General features: G+C 34.9%; 2 protein-coding genes across 4 annotated transcripts; one reads left to right on the top strand and one right to left on the bottom strand.

Annotated features, from left to right (window-relative positions):
- LOC117920906 (prolycopene isomerase, chloroplastic) lies at positions 1-17,887 on the top strand. Its single transcript, XM_034838599.1, has 13 exons — positions 1-770; positions 2,808-3,014; positions 3,108-3,207; positions 3,889-3,971; positions 4,091-4,147; positions 4,219-4,371; positions 4,474-4,552; positions 4,682-4,830; positions 4,942-5,076; positions 5,190-5,303; positions 16,219-16,329; positions 16,432-16,540; positions 17,414-17,887. Exons 1-13 carry the CDS (start codon positions 216-218, stop codon positions 17,485-17,487), a joined length of 1,926 nt encoding a protein of 641 aa, XP_034694490.1. The 5' UTR covers positions 1-215; the 3' UTR covers positions 17,488-17,887.
- A 91-nt stretch (positions 17,888-17,978) lies between these two features.
- Positions 17,979-27,512, bottom strand: LOC117920904 (ABC transporter G family member 22). 3 transcript variants are annotated; one of them, XM_034838596.1, is made up of 12 exons: positions 27,370-27,479; positions 26,803-27,190; positions 25,340-25,410; positions 24,484-24,719; positions 23,638-23,793; positions 23,293-23,476; positions 20,716-21,024; positions 19,937-20,224; positions 19,033-19,145; positions 18,861-18,931; positions 18,669-18,776; positions 17,979-18,525 (listed from the first exon to the last, which is right to left on the bottom strand). In XM_034838596.1, the coding sequence occupies exons 2-12, from the start codon at positions 27,188-27,190 to the stop codon at positions 18,443-18,445; spliced, it is 2,007 nt and encodes a 668-aa protein (XP_034694487.1). In that variant the 5' UTR covers positions 27,370-27,479; the 3' UTR covers positions 17,979-18,442. The 3 variants fall into 3 exon arrangements, with proteins under 3 accessions (XP_034694487.1, XP_034694489.1, XP_034694488.1); XM_034838598.1 differs by having other exon boundaries at positions 18,861-19,145; positions 27,370-27,512; XM_034838597.1 differs by lacking the exons at positions 26,803-27,190; positions 27,370-27,479 and adding an exon at positions 25,137-25,204 and having other exon boundaries at positions 18,861-19,145.
- Between the last annotated feature and the right edge of the window lie 275 nt (positions 27,513-27,787).

The raw sequence follows: 27,787 nt of genomic DNA, 5'->3' as shown, positions 1-27,787 counted from the left end.
GCTCTAAGAGGCATCATGGATTGGAATCAGATACCACTCACTACCATGACTATATACAAATCCTCTCAATCCTAATCCAACCCAACCCACATGCTTACTTCCTCATTTTCAAATTGGGGTTTCACACGTTTGCACCTCCAATGAACTAAACTATTCAAAAACTCTGCCGTCCCTACAAAGCCACCCAGTTGAGCAGTGTAAGACCCACCAACCAAATGCTCCAATTTCAATCTGTTGATCCTCAAAGAAACCTGGTTTTTCATTGTTACAAGCTGGGTGACATGAATTTCGGTCAAGTGGGAACCCTGGGTTTCAGAGGTGACAAGTTGAGTAGCATGGGTTTAGGGTTTTGCAGTTGTCAGTTACAGTTGGGCAGTTTGAGGCCCAGAAATTTGGGAAATAGATTTATGTCTGGTGACCAGGTGAAAACCATGGGATTGGAGGGTTACAAGCATGGTGGTGTTGAATTAGGGGTCTATAGGTGGAGTAGGAGTGGAAGCTGTGTTGTGAGGCCTAGATCAGTGCTGAGTGTGGATGAAGTGGTAGAGAGGGAAGGGAATGGAAGAACAGGAGGGGAAAAGCAATACGATGCCATTGTTATCGGGTCGGGAATTGGAGGGTTGGTTGCGGCAACACAGCTGGCAGTGAAGGGAGCTAGGGTGTTGGTGCTGGAGAAGTATGTGATTCCTGGTGGGAGCTCTGGGTTCTACCAGAGAGATGGGTATACGTTTGATGTTGGGTCTTCTGTGATGTTTGGTTTCAGCGATAAGGTCGGCTTTAATAATTATTATATTCCTTCTTGAATTATACACTGTCCTTTTGTATCAGCAACTAAAACTAGGAGTTTAAGATGATCATATTGAAATTGATTCATAACAATTGTCTAGATTGGTTATTGGAAGATGGATGGGTGCAACCCCTGTAATCTCAATCATAATCTGACTCAAAATTGTTCAATTTTCAAAAGGAATTAATTTCATGCTATATTTTGAACAAAGAGTTTTGCTATGCAAATTGTTCCATAGGCAACTCTGTAACAAGTTCACAACTGGAGTTTCTACTTAGAGCTGGTTCTAGCTTGACCCCTTGAAGAACCATCAACAAGGTTCTAAATTTTTTTTTTTTCAGGTGAAAAGTGAATTAAAAATAACTAATTTATTGGACATTATTAGCTTTACTGAAGTTCACAACTTACTCTATGAGTGAAGAAGGTCTTAAGCTTTGAATTCAGGTTGTCATTTGCTTCTGGAGTGGACTGAATTTGATTTGTATCATTTTAAACAATTTGAAAATCTAGGATTGATGGTTAGTGATCGTGAGAAATATTTTGGGATGATAGAAGATGATCACAACTGCCATACTGATGTTTTGTGCTATGCTTCATGGATGGATTACTTATTGAGGAGCAAAATAGTAATTTGCTGGCTGAAATATACTGTTTAGATTTGACTCACTGATATCCCATGTATTTTTCCCAGTACTATTTGTGCCCTAAGCCACCATGCAGAGGAGAGTGAGTCATTCTTAAGATCACTCCACCCCTACTAATACAAGTGCAGGAGCATTTAATGAACAACGGAGATTCTTTCTAGTATTATCAATAATTACTAAACAAGTGACATTTCACTTAAGTTCATACTCAGGATATATATATATATATATATATATATATATATATATATATATATATATATATATATATATCTATATATATTTTAACAGAATTTTAGTTTAAAATATGCTTTTTAATTTTCTTGGAAAATTCAAAATTGTATTCGTACTGTTAATATGATGTGAGTTCTCTGAGGGCATGTTTAGAGTTCTGCTGCAATTCAATGGGGCATCAATATTGTTGTATGTAGTTTTTTAAAGTAGGAATTCACCATCTACAAGGAGGCCTTGAAGGAAAATAGGAACTATGACCACAAATTTGGTATGTGATAATTCTAGTTTCTTGAAATGACTATATTGTAGTGGTTGATTGTAATGGACCAATTCAAGATGGTAGATTTGTACCTTGAAATGTTACATAAAACACGATGGTGCTGTTTGGTTTCTGCAAGATTTGTACCTTGAAATGTTACATAAAACACGATGATGCTGTTTGGTTTCTGCAAGATTTCCAGATGCTGTCCCAGAAAACCAGAATTTATAACTCAGGGTTCCTTATTTCTTCTATGAATGGTATTTCTAGGGAAGTTTTCTCAAGAAAGAAACTAAACCTCAGGTTTTCAGATAAATTTTTTCATGAATGTAATTAAGAAGACATGATGGACAATCCCCAAACTATGCAACAGAGCATTTGCCCCCTGAAAAATTCCTGCCAACTGCTTCAATCAAAATGGGCAGAGAGGGAAAGGATTTCCACGTGAAAAGAATGCCTTGAATACCTTATTTCCTGAAGGAATAACCGAGATTAGTATGTTGCCTTTTCTTTTTCTTTTTTTTTTTCTTTTTTTTGGTGAGTATTAATTTGCACTCAAATTTAAATTCTAAAATCTCTGTTTTACAAAGTAATGGCATTTAGTTAGAGTGCAGTTTGCTAATTTATGAACATAAAAATCTAACAAAAGCTGAAGCTTCATGCTAATTGCATTTGGTGAGATTTTCTCAAGGACTTAGGTCTTTAATTTTAATCTCCATTTATGCACTCTGAAATTAGGAACTGTTATGGTAGATTTTTTTTTTTTTTTTTTTCCTTTTCTGCTTGTTTGAATTTTACAAAATTCTGACTTATTTTCCAATTTGGCATTGTTGAGTTGTTAGTGGTAATAAGTTCTTCACATTTTGTGTTCAAATGTGGGCAGGGAAATTTAAATTTAATAACCCAAGCATTGGCAGCAGTTGGATGTAAGATGCAGGTGATACCTGATCCAACTACTGTCCATTTCCATTTACCCAGTAACCTTTCGGTCCGAGTACATAGACAATACGGTGAATTCATTGCAGAACTTACCAAGAATTTTCCCCATGAAAAGGAAGGGATCCTCAAATTCTACAATGAATGTTGGAAGGTCTGTTTCGATTGAGGTGACTCAATCTTCTTCTGGGCATTTTTGCCTCTACTTGTAATTTTTATCTTAAGAATTTGCATATGTATTGAGTAGATCTTCAATGCCCTAAACTCATTGGAATTGAAGTCACTTGAGGAGCCAATCTACCTTTTCGGACAGTTCTTTCAGAAGCCTCTTGAATGCTTGACACTTGGTAATTGTTTTTCCAGGCTCCAGAAAATTGCTTAGATATTAATATGCAGTTATTCATATGATAAACAAAAAATATGTGATCATGTCATGGTAGTAGAGTTGATAATTGTACTATTATGTTTCTTGACTCCAATTGTGAAGTATTATGTATTTATGTTTTTAAGTTTCCATAAGATGTGAGAAAATGTTTTGAGGTGTTGAGGGGCTACATAATATTTGTAGTTACTTTGGTATGTCAAATGGGTATGCATAAGATATCCTCAACACAACTCAATAAAGACTAATCCTCTCTATCTGGGTATACAGAGGATGCAATAAATGAAATAGATTGCTGTACATTTATATACAGCTGATCCACGCTGAACTCTTTTGAATGGTAAATTAAAGTACTGAATATGGTGATTCTTTTTGGAATAGAGACCGGGTACAAATGATTATGTTGTTCTTCATGGCTAGTTCCTGGATGGGACTCATGAAAGAGAAGATTCATTGAACATGTGTTTCCTTCCTCATTTGTGTGATCCATATTTGCACAGGACTGTTGGTTGGCGACTGGTTAATGGGTTAATATCTCTGCTATATGCTGGATATCCTAGTGTTGTCCATAGAAGTTTGCTTTAACGCATCTGTTTTCTCTTTTAAGTCATTTTGTATTTATTTTATATGATGTTATCTTCTGCAGCCTATTATTTGCCCCAAAATGCTGGAGACATAGCCCGCAAGTACATAAAGGATCCCCAGCTGTTATCTTTCATAGATGCTGAGGTTTGCTGCAGTTATTTCATAGTTGATGTTGACTTTTTCTTATTGATAGCTTTGGAACCTTCATATGGCATATCCCCCTACTTTCATGAGCATCAATGTTAACTATGGTATGCCTGCAGTGTTTTATAGTGAGCACAGTTAATGCTTTGCAGACACCAATGATCAATGCGAGCATGGTAAGCTTTTAATTGCCTTTTGTTCTCTCTATTTTTATTTCTTAGCTTTCCTGAAATCTTGTTTCTTCCAGGTTCTATGTGATAGGCATTTTGGGGGAATTAACTACCCTGTTGGTGGTGTTGGTGGAATTGCTAAGTCCTTGGCAAAAGGTCTAGTTGAAAATGGCAGTGAAATACTTTATAAGGCAAATGTGACTAGCATTATATTGGTGCAGGGAAAGGCCGTGAGTTTGACCTTAGTCTTGTGGATAGATGATGTTAAAATTCCTATACTTGATACTTATTTTATAGATGAAGTGAGATTTTTATTTTGCTTTGCATTGTAGGTGGGAGTGAAGCTTTCAGATGGAAGGGAGTTCTTTGCCAAAACCATAGTATCTAATGCTACTAGATGGGATACATTTGGTTAGTTCTGCAAGGATCTTTTGGATGTTTATGAGTTATTTTGCCAAGTTCCTGCCTTGTTGTACCTTGCACTGCTATATCAGTTCTCTCAGTAATTAATTAACCAAACTAAAAATTCATATACTGCAGGAAAGCTTTTAAAGGGTGAAGAACTTCCAAAAGAAGAGGTGAACTTTCAAAAGGTCTATGTTAAGGCCCCATCATTTCTTTCCATTCACATGGGGGTTAAAGCTGAGGTTTTGCCACCTGATACAGATTGCCACCATTTTGTTCTTGAGGTATTTGGGTTTCTACATACCTTTATTTCCTTAAAAATTATGAGGATATTAGTCAGGCATGACTGCCATCATATGTTCACTTAATTCTCTTACCTTAATTTTGTTCTTGAGAATGACTGGACAAGGTTAGAGGAGCCATATGGAAGCATATTTTTGAGCATTCCAACTATGCTTGATGCATCATTGGCTCCAGAAGGTCGCCATATTCTTCATATTTTTACAACTTCTCCCATAGAGGACTGGAAGGTGATCTTAATTTGGACAATTAATTTTGCACAGCTATGTCTTATGGTGATCTTGATTATGCAATATCCACCACTTACATAAATTCTTAGTTGACATAGAAATGAATCTATCAGGGACTCCCTCTAAAAGACTATGAGGCAAAGAAGGAACTTGTGGCAGATGAAATCATAAGCAGATTGGAAAAAAAACTATTTCCAGGGCTCAAATCATCCATTGTTTTTAAGGAGGTACGATTATTCCCTCATTTTACAGAATAATTCTATAGCAATTATGGACAATGTTTTAGACTTTGACTTCGAACTGAACTTGGTGCACAAAGAAGTGGAATTAATTGGAAACAGTTTGTTGAGGTGTGCTTTCTTTAAATCCAACAAAATAGTCTGATTCACACTGCTTTTACAACTTCAGTTAGATTTTGTTCTCTTTTATACTGTATTTAGTTTTGGAAAATAGTTCATAACAAGTTCAAAGGCATGACATCATATGATGTAATTGCTGATCTAATTAAGTTTCTTTGATGAAAGATGATAAACCTATGAGGTGGGCACTGATAGCTCATAATCCAGACAATGGTTTTTCCTTGGATTGTGGAAAACAAAATCTGGAAGAAAATGCATTTATACTGCTAGTTGGATTCACACTAAGCTATATTCTTTAGATTCTACATGCTTAACTTGAATGTATCTAGTATCTCCTACATATCTTCTAAAAAATGTCATCCTAGAAGAAAAGAAAGTAGCCACTTTTCATCATTTTTAAGTGCTGAAGAAATATTATCAATCCATAGTGATGCCATGTAGGAAGTCCAGTAATGGAGAGTTCTCCAATCCAAATTCTAATTTCCACATTCCCCATATGCCGAAATCAAATAGAGTAAAATATTCATAATGAGGCTCATAAGAGATGAACTGATTCATCACACGATCATCATTAGTTTCTATTTAAAGTCCATCCTTAGCTTCCTATATCATTAATTTTTATTTTAAGTCCATCATTAGTTTCCTACATCATTAGTTTCTATTTTAAGTTCATTATTAATTTCCTACATCATTAGTTTTTATTTTAAGTTCATTATTAATTTCCTATTTTAAGTTTCCGAGTTTAGTTATTTCCTTTATTTTTGCATTACAAACATTATTTAAAGGCTTATTGTAATTGTTAGAAGGAGTTCAATATAGTTTCGAATTATTCCTTAATTTTCAAATCCTATCGTGATCTTTATGTTTGTTCTTGAGTGTTTTTTTGTTTCGTTTCGAAACAAACCTTCCACTGCACCAAAATTGGTATTAGAGTAAGGATTTTTACCTCAATTTGATGGCTAATGATGGTTCTAGTGGAAAATGAACCATCGATGACGAACAACGATTTGAAAACTTTGAGTCGCGACTCGACAAGATCGACGAAACTCTTCGCAACCTCACGTAGATGGTGGTTGCATTGACTTTCGAAGGAAAACGTGAACCCGTGGAGGACGACCAGACCAGTGTGGTGACTAGTAGGAGGGCGACTATGATGACTGACGCCGGATCGGGATAGAAATCAACGACAGAGGCGCGATTTGCACGGGTCCAGCCACAAATCGCAATTTTCATGAGCCTTTTCCATTACAGTTGTATAGGCGTCGGAATTAGGGAGCTCCTAGGCGACGTGACAACGGCAACCTCTAGCGAGGGGTTCTGACCGACGGTGACGGCGAGTTCGAAGCTGGTGGTGGCTTTCCATGAGTAGTTGCAAGGGTTTTTATTATGAAAAAGATGAGTTTTTTCCACCTCTTCAAGATGGTGATGATTTTCGACTTCCACAACGGAGGATTATTCAACAAAAGCAACAATGGAGGTTGAATTATTCATCTGGAAAAGAAGATGATTTTCATTTCAATTATCAAGCTAACGATTGAGGTCAAAATAACCAAGAATTTAAGATGAAGATGGATTTACCAAGTTTTGACGGTCGATTACACATTGAAGATTTCTTGATTGGGTCCATACCATCAAAAACTTTTTCGATTATTTGAATATTTCAGAAGAAAATCAAGTAAAGCTTGTGGCGTATAAGTTGAAAGGTGGAGCTTCTTCATGGTGGGAACAACTTCAATATACTTGTCAACAACAAGGAAAACATGTTAGTACTTGGCCTAAGATAAAACGATTGTTATAAAGACCCCTCGGATTATGAACAATTTTTATACCAACAATATCAAAATTGTGGATAAGCCAACTGCATTATGAACGAATATACGAAGCAATTTTATCGATTAAATGCCCTAGTTAATTTGTCTGAGACGAAGGATCAATTAATTGTTCATTGTATTGGAGGCCAAAAGTTAGTTATTCAAGATCGATTGGCTCTTCAAGGGGTTTGGACCATGACAGATGCAATTAATTTGGCGATGAAAGTGGAAAATCATATCAATAGCTCCACAGTGTGCACTCAGAGTAACTTTCGGCGACCAACCCAAGAAGCTTCTTCTACTCCAAAGGGGTTAACAACTTCAGGAAGCAACGATAATAACAATAAAGATGCCCCTTCAACTCAAAATTTGACGCAAAATCAAAGTGGAACTTTAGCCCCTGTTCGATCTAATACTCAAGGCCGAAACCAACAACAAAACAAGTCAATAATGACCTTTATGGGCGTCCAAACCTTGGAAAATGGTAGTGCAACTAGCCGGGTCATTATTGACTTTGCATAAGAAGGTGGTAGTGCCGAGAAACATGTTTTTGAAGAAGATATCTACGAGGGTACTGAGTTTGTAGAAGGAGATGTGGGAGAAGAAGTGGCATGCATTGTCCAACGACTTTTGCTTGCCCCAAAGAAGCCAGACAACTCTCAACGACATAAAATTTTCTAGACTCGATGTACTATTCGTAATAAAGTATGCAACTTGGTCATTGATAGTGGCAGTAGCGAGAATATTGTTTCCAAGGCTTTGGTGAAAGCACTAAATTTGAAGACTGAGAAGCATCCTTCTCCATACAAGATTGCATTGATTAAGAAGGACCCAAAAGTTCAAGTGTTAGAAGTTTGCAAGGTTCCTTTGTCGATCAAAAAGTATTACAAAGATGAGATCGTACGTGACATGGTGGATATGGACGCTTGTCATATTTTATTGGGGAGGTCGTGACACAATGATGTTGATGTCACTTATAAGGGTCGAGATAATACTTTTTTTTTTTGGTGGCTGACAAGAAGATTGTTTTGATGCCACAGTCTCAATCGTCAGAAGACAATTTGGTTACTAAGAAAGATAAGCCCCTATTCACCAACATAACGAGCCTAGATTTCTTTAAGCAAGTCAAGGAGCCGAATTTTGTTGTAACGTTGGTGGTTAAGGGCCAATTTGAAGCAACTATTGATATTCCCACCAAGGTTCAAGAGGTGGTTTATTGTAAGATTGGTGATAATGCTTACAAGATTGATCTTCTAGCTGATATGAACATTTCCAATACTTTCAATGTTGTTGATATCTTTGAATACTTTCCCCCGGATTAGTTTTCTTTGCAGCCACAAAACTCGAGGATGAGTTTCAAGTCATCATTAGTTTTTATTAAGGTTCTTCCTTAGTTTCCTTCATCATTAGTTTCTATTTTAAGATCATCATTAGTTTCCTACATCATTAGTTTCTATTTTAAGTTCATTATTAGTTTCCTACATCATTAATTTCTATTTTAAGTTCATCATTAGTTTCTTATTTTAAGTTTCCTATCTTAGTAATTTCCTTTATTTTTGCATTACAAACATTATTTAAAGGCTTATTGAAATTGTTAGAAGGAGTTAAATATAATTTTTTCGAATTATTCCTTAATTTTCAAATCCTATTGTGATCTTTGTGTTTTTTTGTTTCGTTTGGAAACAAATCTTCCATTGCACCATGAACAATGTGGGTCGCGTTTCAATAGCCCACAATTTAGGGTGTTCCACCTAAGTAAACTTTGCTAGTCTCTAATTGGATATAATTGCATTCTTCAAAGAAAACAAGTATCTTTTATGAAGTTCTTTAAAAGTTTTATGTGGTGAATCCAAGCATCAAATCACTTCTTACATAAGCCAATGGATTGAGAAGAATGAATTAGTTATATTGGAAGTATGGATGAGGATCCTTTTTATTCTTTGCATGTCATTTATATGGTGGAAGCTCTAAATAAGTTCCCAAGGGCTTGTCATGGCTTTATTTCACCTAGTCCCTAGTTTCTAGTTTCTAGATAAGTTTATTATGGGAATAAAATTCATTTAGAGATAGTGATCACCTATGCCCTATTGGTTAGGTCTTTGGGTTTGGTGTAATAATGATCACCCATGCTTGGACTTGGGTGTGGGTACATATTTAGGAGTCAAATTCTTTTAACTCCAAAGTTTAGGATATGAGGAATCGGCTAAAAAGGATCTAAAATTTAGATATGGATACAAGGATATAGCATAATAAAAGGAAAAAAAAAAAAATCAACTAGCAATCAATTAAAAGTAAAGATATCTTCAATTTCCTGTCTTCTTTCTTTTATCTTTATTATTATTATTATTATTATTTACTTATACCTAAATGTTCTTAATTTGTTTTAAAAAATATAATAATCAACTAATGAAATTGAAAATAAAATAAAATCAATCAATATTCATTAGTCATACTCTAAGCAAAGTAGGAGTATTTGACAAGGATTCCGCTCACATACCCATGGCATATCCTGTTGACACATATATGCTAGATGAAGTTAGAGAGTTCGAGTATTATAGGTGATCACAAGGTTAGGGATGGAAGTAGAGGCGCAGATTGCATCATGTTTTCATTTATGTTGTCTGCCTTGTCTTGCATGTACTCATTACCAAACTATTTTATTATGATAGATCAATTATTATTAAAGTTTAATAGATAATGACGTAAGGGGAAGCTTTGCTTAGGAGGTAAAGGAAACCACATAAGATAAAACCTTATGAACACATGAATTGGGTGCAAAATGAGACATATCTAGTAATGACCTCATAGTAAGCTTGGTTCTTGAGTTAAGAGTATGAATTTTATTGGTAGGTTTAGGACCACATATTGCAGTGACCTGCCTTAAAAGGGGCTCACTAAGAGACAATAAGCTTATTCTATATTAGAATCTAAAGTGGAATCGTCACCTCAATAGATAAATATAGAGTAATAAAAAAAATTATAATGCAGCTAAGTGGTGTTAATGAAGCAACAAAAACTAGATAAGTTGACAACGGAAGCAAGGGTTTACAAAATGTGTCACATGGCGGAGAATAACTAAATTGAAATTGAAAAACATAGAGGAAATGGACGACATTTCCCACAAGTCTAATAAGGAAAAACACTAGAGCTAAGTGCCGAGTGATTTGCTCTCTGAAGTTGATTATACCTCCTTAACAGGCACATAGGAGTTTTCACTTGAAAAACTCCTAATTAGTTTTAAGAGCTATAGAAGGAACTAAGTATTAAAATTAAATGTGATTTTTAAAGAAATAAAAAGGGTTTTCTTACCACTAAATTATTCACATAGAACTTGGAGACTCCTAATATTTGCTTTCCTTCACACACACCTTTGAAGCCTCGCCACCAAAATGAAAAAGAAGAGAAGAAATGATGAATTTTCTCTTCCATTTATCTTTATGTACTTTCGAAGTTTTTGTGAATTTACAACTATGCATTTTTTTATAGGTAAAAGCAATTGTATTAAAAAGAAAAGAGTATACACAATATATACAAGCAACCAAAAAGCAAAAAGGTGCAGATACACAAAAACAAACAACTGCACCCTATGAAGTTTCTAACCAATCCACAAAATCAAGCATTAACATAGAGCCATCCCTAATGAATTTACTATTACACCTTATCTTCGTGGAGTGACAAAAATGTCTCTAGCTAACACAATGATAACAATAATACCCTTAAAATCCCTACAATTCTCTAAGTGTGCCAAGTGTTACCTAAAATTACTCACTTTAAGTTAATTAACCATTCTCCCTAATTTCCTAGTTATTTTTTATTACTTGAATTAAGGTAAGATCTTTGATATTTTGAAGTTATGAAAGTTATGATTCAAGAAGAATTTGATTGGCCATAAAAATTAGAGAAATTTGCCCAAATTGTACTCATAAAAATTTTTGGGTTGTTACAATCTAATATTATACTCACCTTTTATTTTAATCTTCCTTGAAAATATGTTTTTAGTCTTTACTTTCTTATTTCACTAGGTTCTATTAATCAGTTTACTGTATCATCATATCTAATTACATTTCTTTAAATTTTATATAAGGAATTCAAATTATTACTAGAATTTATTTAATATAATTACAAGAGTTCTTGTTATTTACTAATCATCATTGGTAAATTGATGATGCTAATTTATAATTTTAAAAAAAAATTATTAGTGATTTTTAATTATTTTATTTGTATTTTTTTTAATTGTATTAACAAACTCTTACTAAAAAATCGAAAAAGTTTTCCTTCCTAAAAATCTAGGATGTTCCACATATGATATTTTTCCACGATAAGTCTCCTAGAGGGTCATAGACTAATCTTTATCAATTTGTGTTACAAGTGCTGAGGGTGGGGGAGTGATGGGGGGACTAATGCCAATTTGAGTGAGTACTAGTTGGAAGGACTAATACATGAAAAGGAGGTGGTTATGGAGTTTTTCCAAGTAATGTTTTATGACACAAGTTCACTTGGAGTATCTATGGGTCATGTTCCAATGGTTGGAATGCCAACATTGTACCCTTGGAAGCTATTGCACAAATTTTTTTTTTATTTTTTATTTTTCCTATCATCTTCTCTTTTTGGAGGATGATGATATAAACATTTGTGCACAAATTGAATCGTAAATGAATAGGAAGAATACAAAATTTATATGAAGAGGTCTATCTAATTTAGGAACCTACCTTTTACACAAAATCATGAATTAGTTCCTAGATATCAGTATTCACCAACTAATTTTTTTATTTTTTATTTTGATAGTTAATAGCAAAAAGTATATATAAATAAAGGGGAAACACCAAAATAGTGCCCCCGAGTATATAGGATGTATACAGCAGAAGCCTATACGCTTACCCAAGAGGGAAAGGGGAAAAAACATAAAACATTGCCTACCCTTAATTAAAGTCTAACCAATCAATGAAACTAACAAGAGAATTAGGCGCATATCTATAGACACCTTAGACCAAGACCACAAATTATATACAAAAGAATATTTCAGCCTTTGGACCAATAACTCCTCCTTTTCAAACGCCAACAAGTTCTATTACCTCCACACGAACCAACTAATATGCTAACAACTTAGGAAAGAAGGAAGAAAAATATAGGTAAGCAAAAGTATACAGTTCTAGTTTCATAAGGATTTTATCCTTTGTTAAAGCGAATCAACAAATCCATACCCTCTCAAGCTGGTGAGTGAACGTTGTCCATTCCCAACTTGCTTGTGATCTATTGAAATAAGTGACTTGGCAGGCCCTAGGTTAGAATGTCTGCAAGCTACCTAGTTGTTAAGACATGAAGTACAAATTAGACCATTGTCTAGCTTTTCTTTGATGAAATGTCTATCTATTTCCACATACTTAGTGTGATCATGTTGTATTGGATTATAAGCAATGTTGATCACAAATTTGTCATCACAATATAGTTTCATGGTTCTTATCCACTTAACTCCCAAATCTTCAAGGACTATTTGCAACCATAATAACTCACAAATCTCATGTGTCGTAGTCTTAAACTCTGCTTCTGCATTTGCTATAGCCACTACTACTTTTTTCTTACTTCTCCATGTTACCAAATTACCAGCACATAAATTATAGTGACATGATGTCGATCTTCTATCTACCATTAATCTGGCCCAATCAACATTTGTGTTAGCTTCTAAACTTAGCTCCTCATTCCTTTTGAAAAAAATACCTTTCTCAAGGGTAGACTTTAGATATTGTAAGATTCTGTGAACAACTTCCAAGTGGGATTCTTTAGGTGAGTGCATAAATTGATTGACTTCACTCATGACATAAGCAATGTCTGGCCTTGTGTGAGATATATAGAAGAGTCTTCCAACTAATCTTTGATATCTCCCCTAGTTTTTGGTCTTGTTCAATAGGAGTGTATGATGGCTTGCAGCCCAGTATACTTGTTTCTTTTAGAAGGTCTAAGATGTATTTTTGTTGAGAGATAAAAATTTCATTTCTTGATCAAGCCACTTCAATCCCGGAGAAGTATTTGAGTACTCCCAATTCTTTTATCTCAAACCCTTTTACCAATTGCTTTTTGAGTTTCTCAATTTCTTCAAAATCATTTCTGATGACAATTATATCATCTACATACACCAATGACAATTATATCATCTACATATACCATCAAAATTGTAACCTTACTGGTACTTGATCTTTTGGATGAAGAGTGTATGATCCCCTTGACTTTGTCTAAACTCCATGTTTCCCATTGCCTTAGCAAACCTCCTAAACCACACTCTAGAAGATTATTTTAATTTGTATAGAGCTTTCTTCAACTTGCATACACAGTTGTTTTTGAAATTCTTGGTGAACCTAGGAGGTGCCTCGATATAGACTTCTTCTAGGTCACCATGCAAAAATGCATTTTTTACATTGTATTGCTACAAAGGCCTTTCAAGATTATTACCTAAGGATAACAAAATCCTAGTAGTATTCATCTTTGCAATAGGGGCAAATGTCTGCTGATAATCTACTCCATAAGTTTAAGTGTTGCCTTCAGCCACAAGCCCAGCCTTATACCTCTCCCAGGGGCAAATGTCCCTTGATAATATTTTTCTATTGACATCGTACCTTGCCTGGTTGAATGGATTTTAGTTTTGTTTTCATTGATTTGAGAGGCATCTTGAGCCTTGGAGCACGTTTGCCTCACTGTTTTCTAAATATCTCTTGTAGTGGTCAGGAACATACAAGTAAGTTCCACTGATTTCTGGCAGCATCAAGTTCCATAGCCATGTCATTATCATAGAATCGGCTTCATCCCAGGCAGTAAACTGAGGATCACTTTGACCAGGCATAGGTCCAATAAGGTGGTTGAGTTTCCCTTTCCCCTTTAGGAACGTTTTCACTAGTTGTGACTAGATCAGGTAATTTCAACCATTGAGTCTGAAGGATGGCTGAATGTTCTGATATTCTTCTGAGGGTGGCAGGTTGCTGTCTTGGGATAGAGCAGGGTTGATCAGGGTGGAGACTTTTGAGGCTTCTGACATTGCAAGAATAAGAAGGATAAAAAACTGGAATTAGATTTACTATGGCAATGAAGGCTGAAACAGAGGTTTGCAGGGATGGAAATACTCTTGCAGTAATGAAGGCTGTACAGACCAGAAGCGGTTTAACAGAAATGAAGGCCGAGGTGAGAGATTGCAGAAAAAATAAGCCCAAAGCTCTGATACTATGTAGACAAATTGAATCTCAATTACATTAATGAATAAGAAGAATACATATAAAGAGATCTAGCAAATTTAGGAACCTACCTTTTACACAAAATTAGGAATTAGTTCCTAGAAATTAGGACTCACCAACTAACTTGCTAACCACTTGTGAAATAAGGAAAAAAAATACAACTATACAAAAGTATACAGTTCCAATTTCACAGGGATTTTATCCTTTGTTAAAACGAGTCAACAAATCCATAGTGATTCATCAACAAGATTCATTTTTTGAAAGACTTGGGGTTGGGCAATCAGCCACTATGTTTCCAATTTCCAAACCTTTTTAAGAGTAGTTAGAGTCAGAAAGTCCCTTATTTCATCCATTCTTGGTTTCTCCTGCTCCTCTATCTTAGAGCTTTATTTTTTTTATCATAACCTTGTTGCTTCAAAAACTGTAGATTTTAAATTTATCTTGTCCTCTCTTATTGATGTGTATTTTTCGTCATCCTTCCTAGGTGTAAGACATCGGTCATTGATGTACCACAAAATCTTTCTTCTTAGGAGTATTCTTTTGAGTAGGATACTTTGGCATGTGCCTCGTCTCACTTTAACTTGGATAGTTTGGCAAGATAGAAATTTAAGCTCTGTTTAGGAACTGTTTTTGAAAACAGTTTTTGAGAGTAGTTTTTTAAAATTGTTATCTGATGTTTTATAAAACAAAAGTTTGTTTGGGCACTTGAAATATTCTTAACTTTCTATGTTTTTAAATATATTTTAAAAATAACTTTTATTTGTTATGTTTAATTTTTAATCATTATCCATATTTATATAATTATTTTTTAAAATAGTTATCAGATTGAAAATAACTAAAAAATATTCTCTAAAAACACCCAGTTTTTTATTCTTAGGTGCAGAATTTTTTTTTCTATTTTCTAGTTGTCCAACATGTTTTCCTATTTTTTTATTCTGGAGAATAGAAAATTGTTTTCAAAACAGTTGTCAAACAGGCCTTAAGAATTTTTTAGGATAAAGGAAGGAATTTAGAGACTATTTGAGACTTCATTTATTTTTAGTCCTCTTTCTAAGCCTTATTGCAATTTGTGTTTTACATTGTGATTGGAACTCAGTATACAAGTCAAAAAGGTTTGTTAGAGAGTTGCCTCTGGTTAGCAGGTTCTTTTAAGTTCAACTTCAATAAATGTGCTTTGGGTAACCCAGGTTTTCTAGGAATTGGAGGTATCCATGGTGGCATAGTGTTGCAAGCTTTTTCAAAGTTGGTAGAAAGGGGTATCGCCATTGAGGCAAAGAATTCTCTCTTTCTAGCCTATGGGTGGAAAGGGAATCTGCTATTATGAAAGAGAAGTTTGTTGGAAGTATAATAGACGACTTCACCAAATTTTAGATGTTGCTTGCCAGTTGGGTGTTCTGTCTCTTGGTCATGTTTAACTAATTATGCTACTGATCATCTGTTGGTGAAATAAGGAGCCAAGCCACAGGATTCTTTTGTAGGAAATTTGGGGATTTTTATACCCCCTTGAGGGGTATACAATTTCTCTAACTATACATGCTTATGTTATATTTTTGAGATATGTAGCTATCTTGTTCTCAAGAAGTTATTTCTTTTTGCTTTCTATTTTTTTTTTCTTCTTTTTGACTAGCTTTTGGATATTTTGGAAAAATTTCTCATTCTTAATTTGTACTTAAAAATCCATATCAAAGAATTGGTTTGTTTTTTATTAAGAAAAAAGGGGTTTCCTACATTTCATAGTATCTGTCACAATGGCAGGTAGGGACACCAAAAACACACAGGCGTTATCTTGCTCGAGATAATGGCACATATGGACCAATGCCTCGCAGAACACCTAAGGGATTATTGGGAATGCCATTCAATACAACTGTAAGTTTTACCATAATCAGTAGATGGTTAAGTATTTAGCGATTTTTTATTTGTTTTTTAGCTTAGTGAATGAACTGGATCATGTAATGATGGAACTTGCAGGCTATACATGGTCTCTACTGTGTTGGGGATAGCTGCTTTCCAGGACAAGGTGTTATAGCTGTAGCCTTTTCAGGTGTAATGTGTGCACACCGAGTGGCTGCAGATATTGGTAAGCTGGGTTTTAGAGACTCCTTTATTGTAAAAATTGCTTGGCCATTGACTTGAAATATATCCATTGATTTCTTGTGAAACTTGCCTGAACTATTTTAGTACTAGAAATTTGAATTGAGATGTGAGTCCTCGCTATTGGTTTGGCTATCTTGTTAGAAAAGTTTTAAGTTCTAGTTTCTACTAGGAGTAACTGAACCTTGTCAACATCCTTGAATTATTTGCTGATCTACAAAAATATGTGACTCACTTTAAGATGCAAAATAAATTATAGGCATAAGTGAAAAAAAAAAAAAAATCGATAGAATCAATTCAACCTAACTAAAACCAGCAAAATTGTTTCAGTTTTCAAAAATTATGAAGCTCACGCTGATTTTTAGCAAAACCAATATTCTGACATATTTCTTGTGATTTATAATTGGTTAATGTTGGATGAGTTTATTTATATTCATTATTATATATTGTGTATTAAAGTAATTTTTAAATGCATTTATCATATTTTGGATTAAAAATTTTAAATGTAGTTTTTACTTTAGACTCTAATGGATTTTAAATGACTTGTAAAAATCAATTGTACATCAATTGTACATAAGACCTAAACTGGCTTATATCCAACTGATCATCTAAACCAAACCAACCTTAAACAGGTTTGGTTTGGTTCGGTTTTTCAGTTTTTCCATCTTTCGAAACCTGGTTTGATACAAGCATAAACCTACCATATTGGTTCAGCTAATTTTTCCTCCAAAATTTGACTGAATCAAACTTTTTCACATTCCTAAAATAGATTATTCACTTTGATAGTTTCTAATATCAGCGTCAAATAGGTTGCTTTCGTTTGACTATACTTACTTTCTTCCGTCATTTTACTTCGAAGGGCTTGAGAAGAAGTCCCCAGTGCTGGATGCTGCCCTTCTTCGACTACTTGGTTGGTTAAGGACATTGGCATAGGATATTTTGTTAATATATATGGATATTAGATTCAGCATGACCAGCTGGCAGGAAAGCATTGTTTGCTGATGAAGAGCAATGATCTACAGCAAGTCTAAAAATGAAGATATGCTCCCAACTTTTTCTTTGGTGGGTTGGCTTGCTTTTCTGACCTGAAGGAGGTATTTTATAACACTGGGATCTAATCAATTCCAGATCATTGAACAACCATCTTTCATGATTCTTGTCTAGACTCCTTGGATGTAACTGTGTAAACCAAAGAGGTCCTTTGTAAAGTGGTTTTGTTATATTTAATTGAGAATTCTTGTTTAATTTAGTTGCTGATTACCAGTGTTAGCTGTATACAGGATGGTTGCTGTAGTAATATATTTCCATCAATAGCCAAATTCAGTTAAATTAATTACCTTACCCTGCTCTTTGCCTCTTTATCTGTAACTGAATTACAGGAGTCCATGCGTCAATTTAATAGATATAATTATAGTTAGTTGTAATTGATGCAGAACTAGCAGTAGAATATAATGAACCAACCTGTAAGCATGAGTTTGAGATTATCCAAAAAACATCTCAAAGGATTCTCCAGGCAGTAAAAACTGTTGACACGCCTAGGATAATGTGTAAGACCCTCTTTTATGCTATTTATGTTGCAAGATATGAACTTACAATCTCTTAAGAGGCAGAAAACCAGAAGGTCCGGTTCAGTGATCTTGCTAGTTTTCCTTTTTAACGTTGTAACTCACGCATTCCTAATATATCTCTTAGAGCAGTGAAAAGTGGAAACTTATCTGCCCAGCTTTGTGTTCCTTCAGCCTTTATTGCTTATGCTCCAGTCTGGAGTTTCATCCTCCGCAAAGAGATGTATGCTAAGAGTCTGTAGCCAAAAACCATGGCTACCAGTGCACTGACTTCCTTCAAACCGCCGTCAATTTTCATGCCATTTACATTAGGTGTAATGTGTTCATACTGCACCTTGAGAAGAAGTTTGTAGGTGTGGTAGTTGAAAGAGATGTAGCGGATCCATGATATGAATATTGGAACTTTCTGAAAAAATTACAAACCATGTGTTACTCTAAGAAATCATAGGAAGCTCTATCTTATGAACAAAATTAGCTGTTTCCTTAATTTGATTTGAAGTCTATTGAGAAAGAATTTAAATGTAGATTTGAGCAAATTTCTGTGCTTACCTTCACAAAATATCCACCAGCCAACATGAAGGTCATCACAGTTACTGAAGCCAAAGTTGTTGCCCTCTTTAAGTCCATTAGTGTGGCTCCAATAGCTAGCCCAAGTCCCTGTCATTATGCCCAGATCTTAGTGAATTTTATTACATGTTGCTACGGTATCTTTTTTAACCAGCTAATGTCAAAGAAGAATACCTGAGCTGCTACAATGCAGAGGAAAACTGTGAGCATGGTTAGGAAAAAAGAACCAGCATCCATTCTCAGGCCTGCCATGAAGTATACAATGATAAGGAAAAGTACTGGTAATATGAGGTCAAGTGGAAGGTCACTTGTAGTCCTAGCCACGAAATATGCACTTAGTCTATACATGTCAGCTGCTCGTTCCTTGCTCAGCATGGCCCTTTCTTGAGGAAATGTGAAAATTGCTGTGAAGACAGGAAAGAAGCCCCAGAACACAGCAATAAAGAAAAGCAGCCCTGCCTGCAGCATAGGTAGATTTTAAGTTCAAGGTTAGTGTGCAAGAATTAACTGTCAAGTTAATGTTACATGAATAGCCTGCCTATGATTATTTCACTTTAGATAGTTACATATCTAGTGGATGGTTTCTTTTGAATAGGATTCTCTCAAACCTTATATTTTGCTTCACGATCTGCTTAGTCTTTTAACATTGGAACTCGAGTGTATTTTATGCATTGTGGATTGAAGTTGTGCAGTGCTTACATGAGTTTATTTATTTACAAGTAATGAGATAATCTTTCTTGCATTCCCTTCTTTACTTTGGTTTCCTATGTTTTGTTGCTTTGCTTCACCCTCTATGAAGTTTTGCTGCTATAGTTCTCTTCCTGGGACCTTATTACTTTCATGACTAGGAAAGACACAAGTAAATGCATATTAGCAAACTAATAGGTGCCCTCATAGATGAATATAAATAGTTTTGAGCAACAATAACCTGTGGTGGTATTAGAGCAGAATCTCTAGCACAGATTGAAGGCTGTCAAAAAACCATTGAGGACTGAAAAAGCCACTGTCTGACAAGAAAATGCTTGTTGACACATGCTTTGTAAAAGCTATGTCATGGTAAGATGGAACCGCTGAATGGGATTAGTAGAAAGAACCCAAGATATTTGATGATTTATACGGTTAACATATCATTATTTTGTAGAGTGTGCGTTTCCAGATACTGATGAGTCATTTTTGGTGGGAGGAGAGTGAATTTTTCTTTACAGTTGTAAATTAACTTGCCTACTTTGGAAAAAGCAATGGTTTCATACCTGATCTTGCAGGCCTTTGGGGTTAGTACTTTCTGATTGCCACCAGAGCAATCCCAAGATAGTTGCAGTTGATGCAACTTGGGTGACCCTTAACCAGCTGAAATAGTCATGTCGCCGTTCTTTCAGTCCTCTCCGGAATAATATAGAGTATTGTTCCCACCAGCTTGCTCCCCATTCTCGCTTTGGAGAACAGACTTTTGACTTGAGCTCCTCATCAATGGGAATTGGAATCATAAGTTTCTTCTTCTCCTGGTCTGCAACCCGTGTCTCATAGGCCTCCACAAGGTACTGGAACCAAAACATGCATGTCATGAAAATTTGATTTTCATGTGTGGAATAGTAAAGTTGCAGTTTCTGCTCTAACTGTAATTGATTTTGTTGTCTAGGCATATTCATGGGCCGATCTCTTAAGAATCATTGTAACCAATGAGGCAGGATTTACAACATAGGGGCAGCATTTAACAATCACTATTTCATGGATTCTGAATAGGAGTTTTTTTTCTGTGTCAGCTTACTGAGGTAGCTCAGCTACCTGATTAACATACCCGCCAGATAAGTGGGTATATAAAGATTATGGGAATCTGATTGGGATGTACATGGGTGGTGGGACACTGTTACCCATTCATGTTTGACTTTCTAGCTAGATCTAGTGTCACCAATGTAGTTTTGGAGTTACCTTTGTAATTTGGTTGCCTGGTATGATAATTAACTGAACACATACTTCTGTTAATATTGAGGAACAAAAGTTTTGGTTAGTTTTCAAATCAAGGAACACTTACCTCATGCACATCTGCAGGTGATGGCTTTCCATTCCTTGTTTCAGTTTCTGAATGCTCTGTTTGTACTTTATCTTCTAATTCTGATGGTATAGAGACATCATTTAGGTTTCCATTTGCAAGATCTAGCAGGAACTCTGCAGGGTTCATTGTAATGAGAGGAGAGCAGCCTATGGATGAGAAATACTCCATTGTTCCTGATGCCTTCCCAAAGTAGAGCAAGTTTCCTTTCCCAAGAAGAATCAATTTGTCAAATTTGTGGAAGAGTCTGCTGGATGGTTGATGGATTGTTGTTAGCACTGTTTTTCCAGCCTGCCATATGATGAAAGAAATTGGTAATGCACTGTCCTGAATTTTTTTTCAGATCATATTGCAGCATTGGTTAACGTGATTTGGTCTGTAGAAACAATTATTCATGTCTAAAGTAATCTAATTACTGTGAGAAATCATAGGTACATCAAAGAATTAAACTAGTGGAAGATAAAAAAAACCTCTTAAAAGGGAACACAAAAAAAATACTCTAGGAGCTGGTGGTATATTCTAAGTGTATGCCTTGTCTGGTCTTATTGACTAAATTGCTCAACCAGATTGTGACAGCTAAAAATTGCCACATAAGTAGAGAAGAACAGCATCTAACAGAAAGGAACAAGGGTGCTGAGTTTTGGAAGAGTCTAGAGACTAAGAAATGAAACAAAATACCAAAAGATCAGTAAGGTACAAAGGATCTTGTTCATTGAAGTTATTCCCCTTGACCATCTATGAAAGAATGGGTTATCTGAGGAAATAATTCAATATTGCATTTTGCTTTAGCAGACATTGTAGTTTAAGTTCTCTAGGCTAGAGTTGGGGCATCATAGGTTAAATCTGTGGCGAGATGCAACAAAATAAAAAAGATGTATTTGAGATTATTCTAATACATGCAATCAAGTGTTGGTATCATTATTAACAGAATAGTGAAATTTGGTAGCCAGATATTTTCAGAAATGAGAGTTCTTTTGTTATGTTCCATAGTATCAGAAATGTATGTGAAATGAGAGTTCTTTTGCTATCTTCCCATAGTATTAGAAATGTGTGAAATGAGAGTTCTTTTGTTATCTTCCCATAGTATTAGAAATGTGTGTAAAATGAGAGTTCTTTTGTTATCTTCCCATAGTATTAGAAGTGTGTGTGTGTGTGTGTGTGAGAGAGAGAGAGAGAGATGGTCATATAAATGTAAGCCAAATTGAAGGAAAATGAGAAATGAATATATGAATGCTTGCGAAATTGAACAAAAAAATTTGTAAGATGACAAGTTGGCTTTCGATGATCTTTGTTGTATTATTTTGGGTAGTCTAGGAATGTTAGGTGCCGTTTGTTTTTTTAACTTTTTACTTAAAACAACTTGTCTTCAAATTTCAGATTTTTTTTTTTTTTTTACCTATTACTTATTTCTTAAATTTTTTGATTGAATAGAAAGATAAAATATTTGATTTTTTTATGAATGTTAAAAGTAACATGTTGAAACCAACCAATATCCTCAACCAGCATAACTAAAATAAATTTGTTGGCCTACTTCTTAATACTTTATAGAAACAAAATGTAAAAAAAAATAAAATAATAAATAACTTAATGTTTTACATTATTAAGCACATTTAGTCTCAAGTTCTATTTAGATCCCATCTTAGTCAAATAAGTATAACCCAATGAAAAAACAACAATGAGATACTAGAGATGACATTAACATCAAATTGAGTACAAAATAAGAGAAATGCTGCATAAGATGGTTTGGTCAAGTGTGATGAATGGAGAAGTGCCTTGGTTCAAGTTGAAGATCACAGGGACAAGTATACCAGGATACCAGGACTTGGATCTAGGCTACAAGAAGGGACTCACTGGTGGATACACCCCAAGTGTTTAGTATTCTTGAAACAAATCTCTAGATCTTAAAATTTTTGAGAACGTAAATGTTTAGAATGTTGTCCAATCAAAATCACAAGGAAATGAGATCCCAAAGACTTAGGTGGTGTTTGTTTTTTTACTTGATTCTAAATAGAACCTTAATGCTTAATAGTGTTAAATATTAGGTTGTTTGTTTTTGTAGTATTTTATTTCTATTAAGTATTAAAAAGTAAAGAAAAACCAATATATTATTTTTTTATATTTAGAAAAAGCTACATATTTTGTCTTTCTCTATTTAGTAAAAAGTTTATAATAAATTATGAAAAAGTAGAAAAATAAACAACCTAAATTCTAAAAACAAATTATTTTCAACAAAAAGTAAAAAAAACAAACACTGCGGTGGTGTTTGTTTTTTTACTTAATTCTAAATAGAACTTTAATGCTTAATAGTGTTAAATATTAGGTTGTTTGTTTTTATAGTATTTTATTTCTATTAAGTATTAAAAAGTAAAGAAAAACTAATATATTATATTTTCTGTTGAGAAAAAGCTACATATTTTGGTTTTTTTTATTTAGTAAAAAGTTTATAATAAATCATGAAAAAGTAGAAAAACAAACAACCTAAATTCTGAAAACAAATTACTTTCAGCAAAAAACCAAAAAACAAACACCGCCTACCTCAGTAATTAAAAGTTAGCATACCTCAGCTATATCATGCAACATCTGAACAATCCTCAAAGCAGTCGTAGAATCCAAGCCAGATGTCGGTTCATCAAGAAACAGAAGTGAAGGATTTATTATAATCTCATTGCCGATACTCACTCTCTTTCTTTCTCCCCCAGAAACTCCCCGAACAAAGGAACCTCCAATCATCGTATCTTGGCACCTGCATGTTGATATTTCCCTTGTTGATTAGCTTCTGCAAACAGCTAAGGTCCATCATATTTGGTCCTTTAATCCATATCATTTCTATTTCTATCTTTATTGGATGAGGAATTTATTTTGAGCTGTGGTTGACATCAATTGCAGTGAGAAAGAGAGTACTACCTGTCCAAGCCTAGCTCATAGATGACATCCACGGCTCGTTTTTCCTTTTGCTGTTTGGTCAATGTCTTTGGCAGCCGTAGCCGAGCTGCATATGTTAATGTTTCTCTCACTGTAAGGTGAGGAAATAAAACATCATCTTGAGTCACGAACCCTATCCTGCCATATGGTTTCATGTTATTATGGAGTGCAATTCCCATTTGAATTAATGTATGATGAACTATATCTACTATAATTTGCAGATTATATAACAGCCTACTTGTACTTTGCAAGTTTATAGGTGAATGAAATTACAAAACCAGTTCAATGATGTTCTTCTTTGACCAAAAAACAAAAGAGAGTTTCATCATAGCAGAAAAATACCAATTTCATTCTCATAATATGTATCCAAATTACTTGTGGATGCCACTGCTTTTTGTACTGCCATTAGTATGAAGAATTACCTTCAGCCTTAATGCCAATTCTCTATAAATTGGTGCCAAATTCCTTGGAGGCCAACGGTCGGTATGTTCGGGCCTGCCATGAAACTTGGCTGAGATTAGTTGGCCAGTATGGAAATTACCTTATAGGTGATGCAGCTCATACTTCATACTAAGGTGGTAGTTCATAGAGAACTGATTTTTTTTTATATGCTGAAAAGTTTCCACTCTAAGTATACACTTAGAATGGCTGCTAAATACTCAGTAGCTTTCCATTTAGATGTTGAATTTGATATCTTTTCCTTCTTTTCATGGATTAGAATCACCTTATTGAAACTAAAGCAGGTAGTTTCGTAGGTTGATTCTTCAGTAAGGCCTACATAAACATGATGTAATTCTTTCTTGTGCATGGAGTGTCTAGGGTTCTTACTTGCTCTTTAGGGACTTAGAATATGGCTGGTCATTGTAAGTAACTGAACCACCTGCGGTGGGCTGATTCAACCTGCCACCAAGCAAATTTAGTAGAGTTGTCTTTCCACTTCCTGAAGGCCCCATCAGCGCCAAAACTTCTCCTGGATTAACTGAACCAGTAATCCCATTCAAGATTTCCTTCTCCACATTCGTCCTCATTCCTTTGAGAATCACCTTGTAGGTAACATCCTTGAACTGCATTTTGAAGAGAAAGTGTGATTCTTCATTCAGTAAATAGCTAGCACAATGCATTAGAATACCCTAAATATTTGTAACAAATTTCTAAAACATATCAATTATCAAACCTTCCACAACTCTTCTTTTTTTTTTTTTTCTGTCCAATGTTCAGTCCAACTTAGGTACTGGGTCTAGTCCTAGTAACAAGTGAAGATGACATGTTTTCCTGCCATAATGCAGGTTTCTGAAGTGGTTATTTTTGGGGTTTCTGAACTAGTTTCTTTGATTCCTAGACCCCAAACACAAGTTGTATGATGATATAAATAGGGTATCAAGTATATATTGCATTCAGTTATGTTGGAACAAAAGGAATAGTCTTGTACAACAATGTCATGTAAAATGAGACTCTTCTGTACAAGACAAACGGATCCTGACCATGATAGCCATGTTCTATGGATACTGTTGACCTCTAGAAAAATCTCCACCTTGGATCAATTTTTTGCCTGTCCAAATAGATAGTATTGAATTAATCCCATGTGCATTTAGTGAAACAGAGGTTTGAACACCGTAGGATGCACTTGGAGGGTAAAGAGTGGGGAAACGTAAAGAGTTTTTTCGTACAAGGCAACGGCTCTTACCTTGAGGTAAATTGGCAATGTGGGCTCTGCTTGAATCCTCTGCTTCCGCATTCCGGCTTCAAGATCATCAGCTGCAACAGGGAAAAGCATTGTGGAAATGTTACTTGTGTAGAATGCTTCAATCTTCTTCTTATTTTATTTATTAAACATAAACTTAGTTTATCTTTCTCTTTCTTAAAGTAGTGAACCTTTAGACGTGATTATCTAACAACAATAACAATACATACTATAAGAAGAAATCCATTGAGAAATTTGAGTAGGAAAAATATCAAAGTCAGTGCAGCACGCAAACCCACAAATGATGCTTTCTTTGCTTCATGATAGCAAGGCCATGTTTGGTTCGAGAAAGTTTAGAGAAAAATGTAAGAGAAAGAAAATAGAGAGAAAAATATAAGAAAAGAAAAAATAAAAAAATTTAAAATTAATAAATTATTTTTATATACTATTTTAAATTTTTTTTCACTTGTTTAATTTTTCTATCTAAAGATTAAATAATACATAAAATTTTTAATAATTTTAATTATATTTAACTATTTTTTACATTTTTTACGGTAAAATCAAATATAAGAACTATTTTTCTTAATATTTTTTTCTTTTCCTTATCAATTTTTAAGAAGTAAACATAGTCTTATGAAATAAACACCTTATGAGAATTCTTACAAAAAAAAATGTTATTTATTCTAACACAATGGTGGTCATTGGCATGGATTTTTCATTATCAAAATTAAAAAATAAAATAAATAAAATAAAAATGAAGTTTGATTTTGCATTGCAGTACATTTGTTTTTTAAAGGGAGTAAGTCGATGTTAGATCTTTTGGTGTGTTACCATATTTGTTTCCCCTTTGGGTGGGGAGAGGGGTAGAATGGGGAATTCAAGTGTACTAGAGTACGACATTTTGGTCTGAAAAGGGCGGACCACACGTGTCCACTAGACCTTACATTTTTATTTTTTTCCCAAATGGTAGTTGCAGACTTGCAGTGAGTGTTGACCACTTCTTTAAAGCTGATGAGTGGCTCCATTTGTGATTGTGATTGTGAGTGTGTATTAGTTAACCTTAACCCTTCTCTTTCTGATTTCGACCCATCATTTATTACTCTTCTTCTCTACTCCCTTTCACACAACGTAATCACAATTACCTAATTACTGTTAATCTCTATTTCGAATCTACCATTTAATTTCCACTTATGCTTCTTTAATAATAAGAAAACAAATTAATTATTCTCATTTATTTCTTAATTAATAAAGTTCTATGTGTAAAAAAAATCTATTTTTTTTTTCTATACATCTTTTAAAATTATAAAAGATGAGAAGTTATGTGCTTCTAGTGCATTCGAATTAGCCACGTGGCATCCAAGTCCTTGACGCCAAAGGAAATCATTGAAGTGGCGCGAGGACCACACATCTGTTTTTCAACTTCCTGGTGTAACTGTACGAAAAGCAGAAGGAAAAAAAAAACTCACGAGTATCATCATCACTGAACGGCTTAAAATCAGAGATTTCGTCGGGAGGCACGGTGAAGCCAGTGAAGGAGAAGGAGAAGCCCAAGCTGGCACTAGAGGCTCGACTGAGCGCCGCGCCGCTGCTGACTTCATCCAAGTCCAGCTTAATTTGGGCGCTCCTCGACTTCCTAATGTGAGTGTTTTTGCTGTTGCCACCCGCACGTCCCGGCGACGCAGACATCATGCTCCGCCTGCTCGACTTCCTCGAGAGAGTTCCACCGCTCTCCGCCCCTCCCGTAGCCTCGCCCGACGTCGGGGACCTCATCGCAGCCGCCACCGCTTCTGCCGTCTCCACCAGTTGGTCCGACTTCGTCCTCATTATTCCTGACGACGAATTCGGTCTCTCCATCTACATTACCGCCAAAAAATTAAAACCAATGAAATAGCAGTGAACTTGAAAAACCTAAAACATCCTTCTACATCAAACAGAGATCAGCTTTCGCAGAACAATGGCGATCATGAGATCAAAATTGAAATGCACATATGCACACAGTTGTATAACTAAAAATATATACATATCATCCATACCTTCCGATACAGCAAAGAAAGAAGCAAACCAAACGGGAAGAAAGAAGAAGAGGGAATAAAGAGAGGAGAAGTAGAAGTGTTTTTGTGTGTAGCGAAATTCAACTGCAAAGCCTTCCATGCTGCAGATCTCTTCTTATAAAGGAGCAATTAAGAGCGGAGCACAAAGTTACAGAACTACCCTCTATCTTCCCGTTAATAACGACTGTACCATATGGGTCCATAATTGTGATGATTACATTCCCAAAAAATTTGAAGAAAAGAAAAACATGATAGGTACAAGTTGTTCCTACGTCAATCGTACTCAACAAGCCTTACTATCCATACCGTACACGTGTTCGGACACACATCCATGTACATTTTCCTTCAAGTGTATTAGCAGACTTTTAACAATAATGATTTTCAACCTTATATGGTAGTT

This window comes from Vitis riparia, chromosome 8 (genome assembly GCF_004353265.1).
Source record: "Vitis riparia cultivar Riparia Gloire de Montpellier isolate 1030 chromosome 8, EGFV_Vit.rip_1.0, whole genome shotgun sequence".
Classification (NCBI taxonomy): Eukaryota; Viridiplantae; Streptophyta; class Magnoliopsida; order Vitales; family Vitaceae; genus Vitis; species Vitis riparia.
This window is presented reverse-complemented; position numbering and strand designations above follow the sequence as displayed.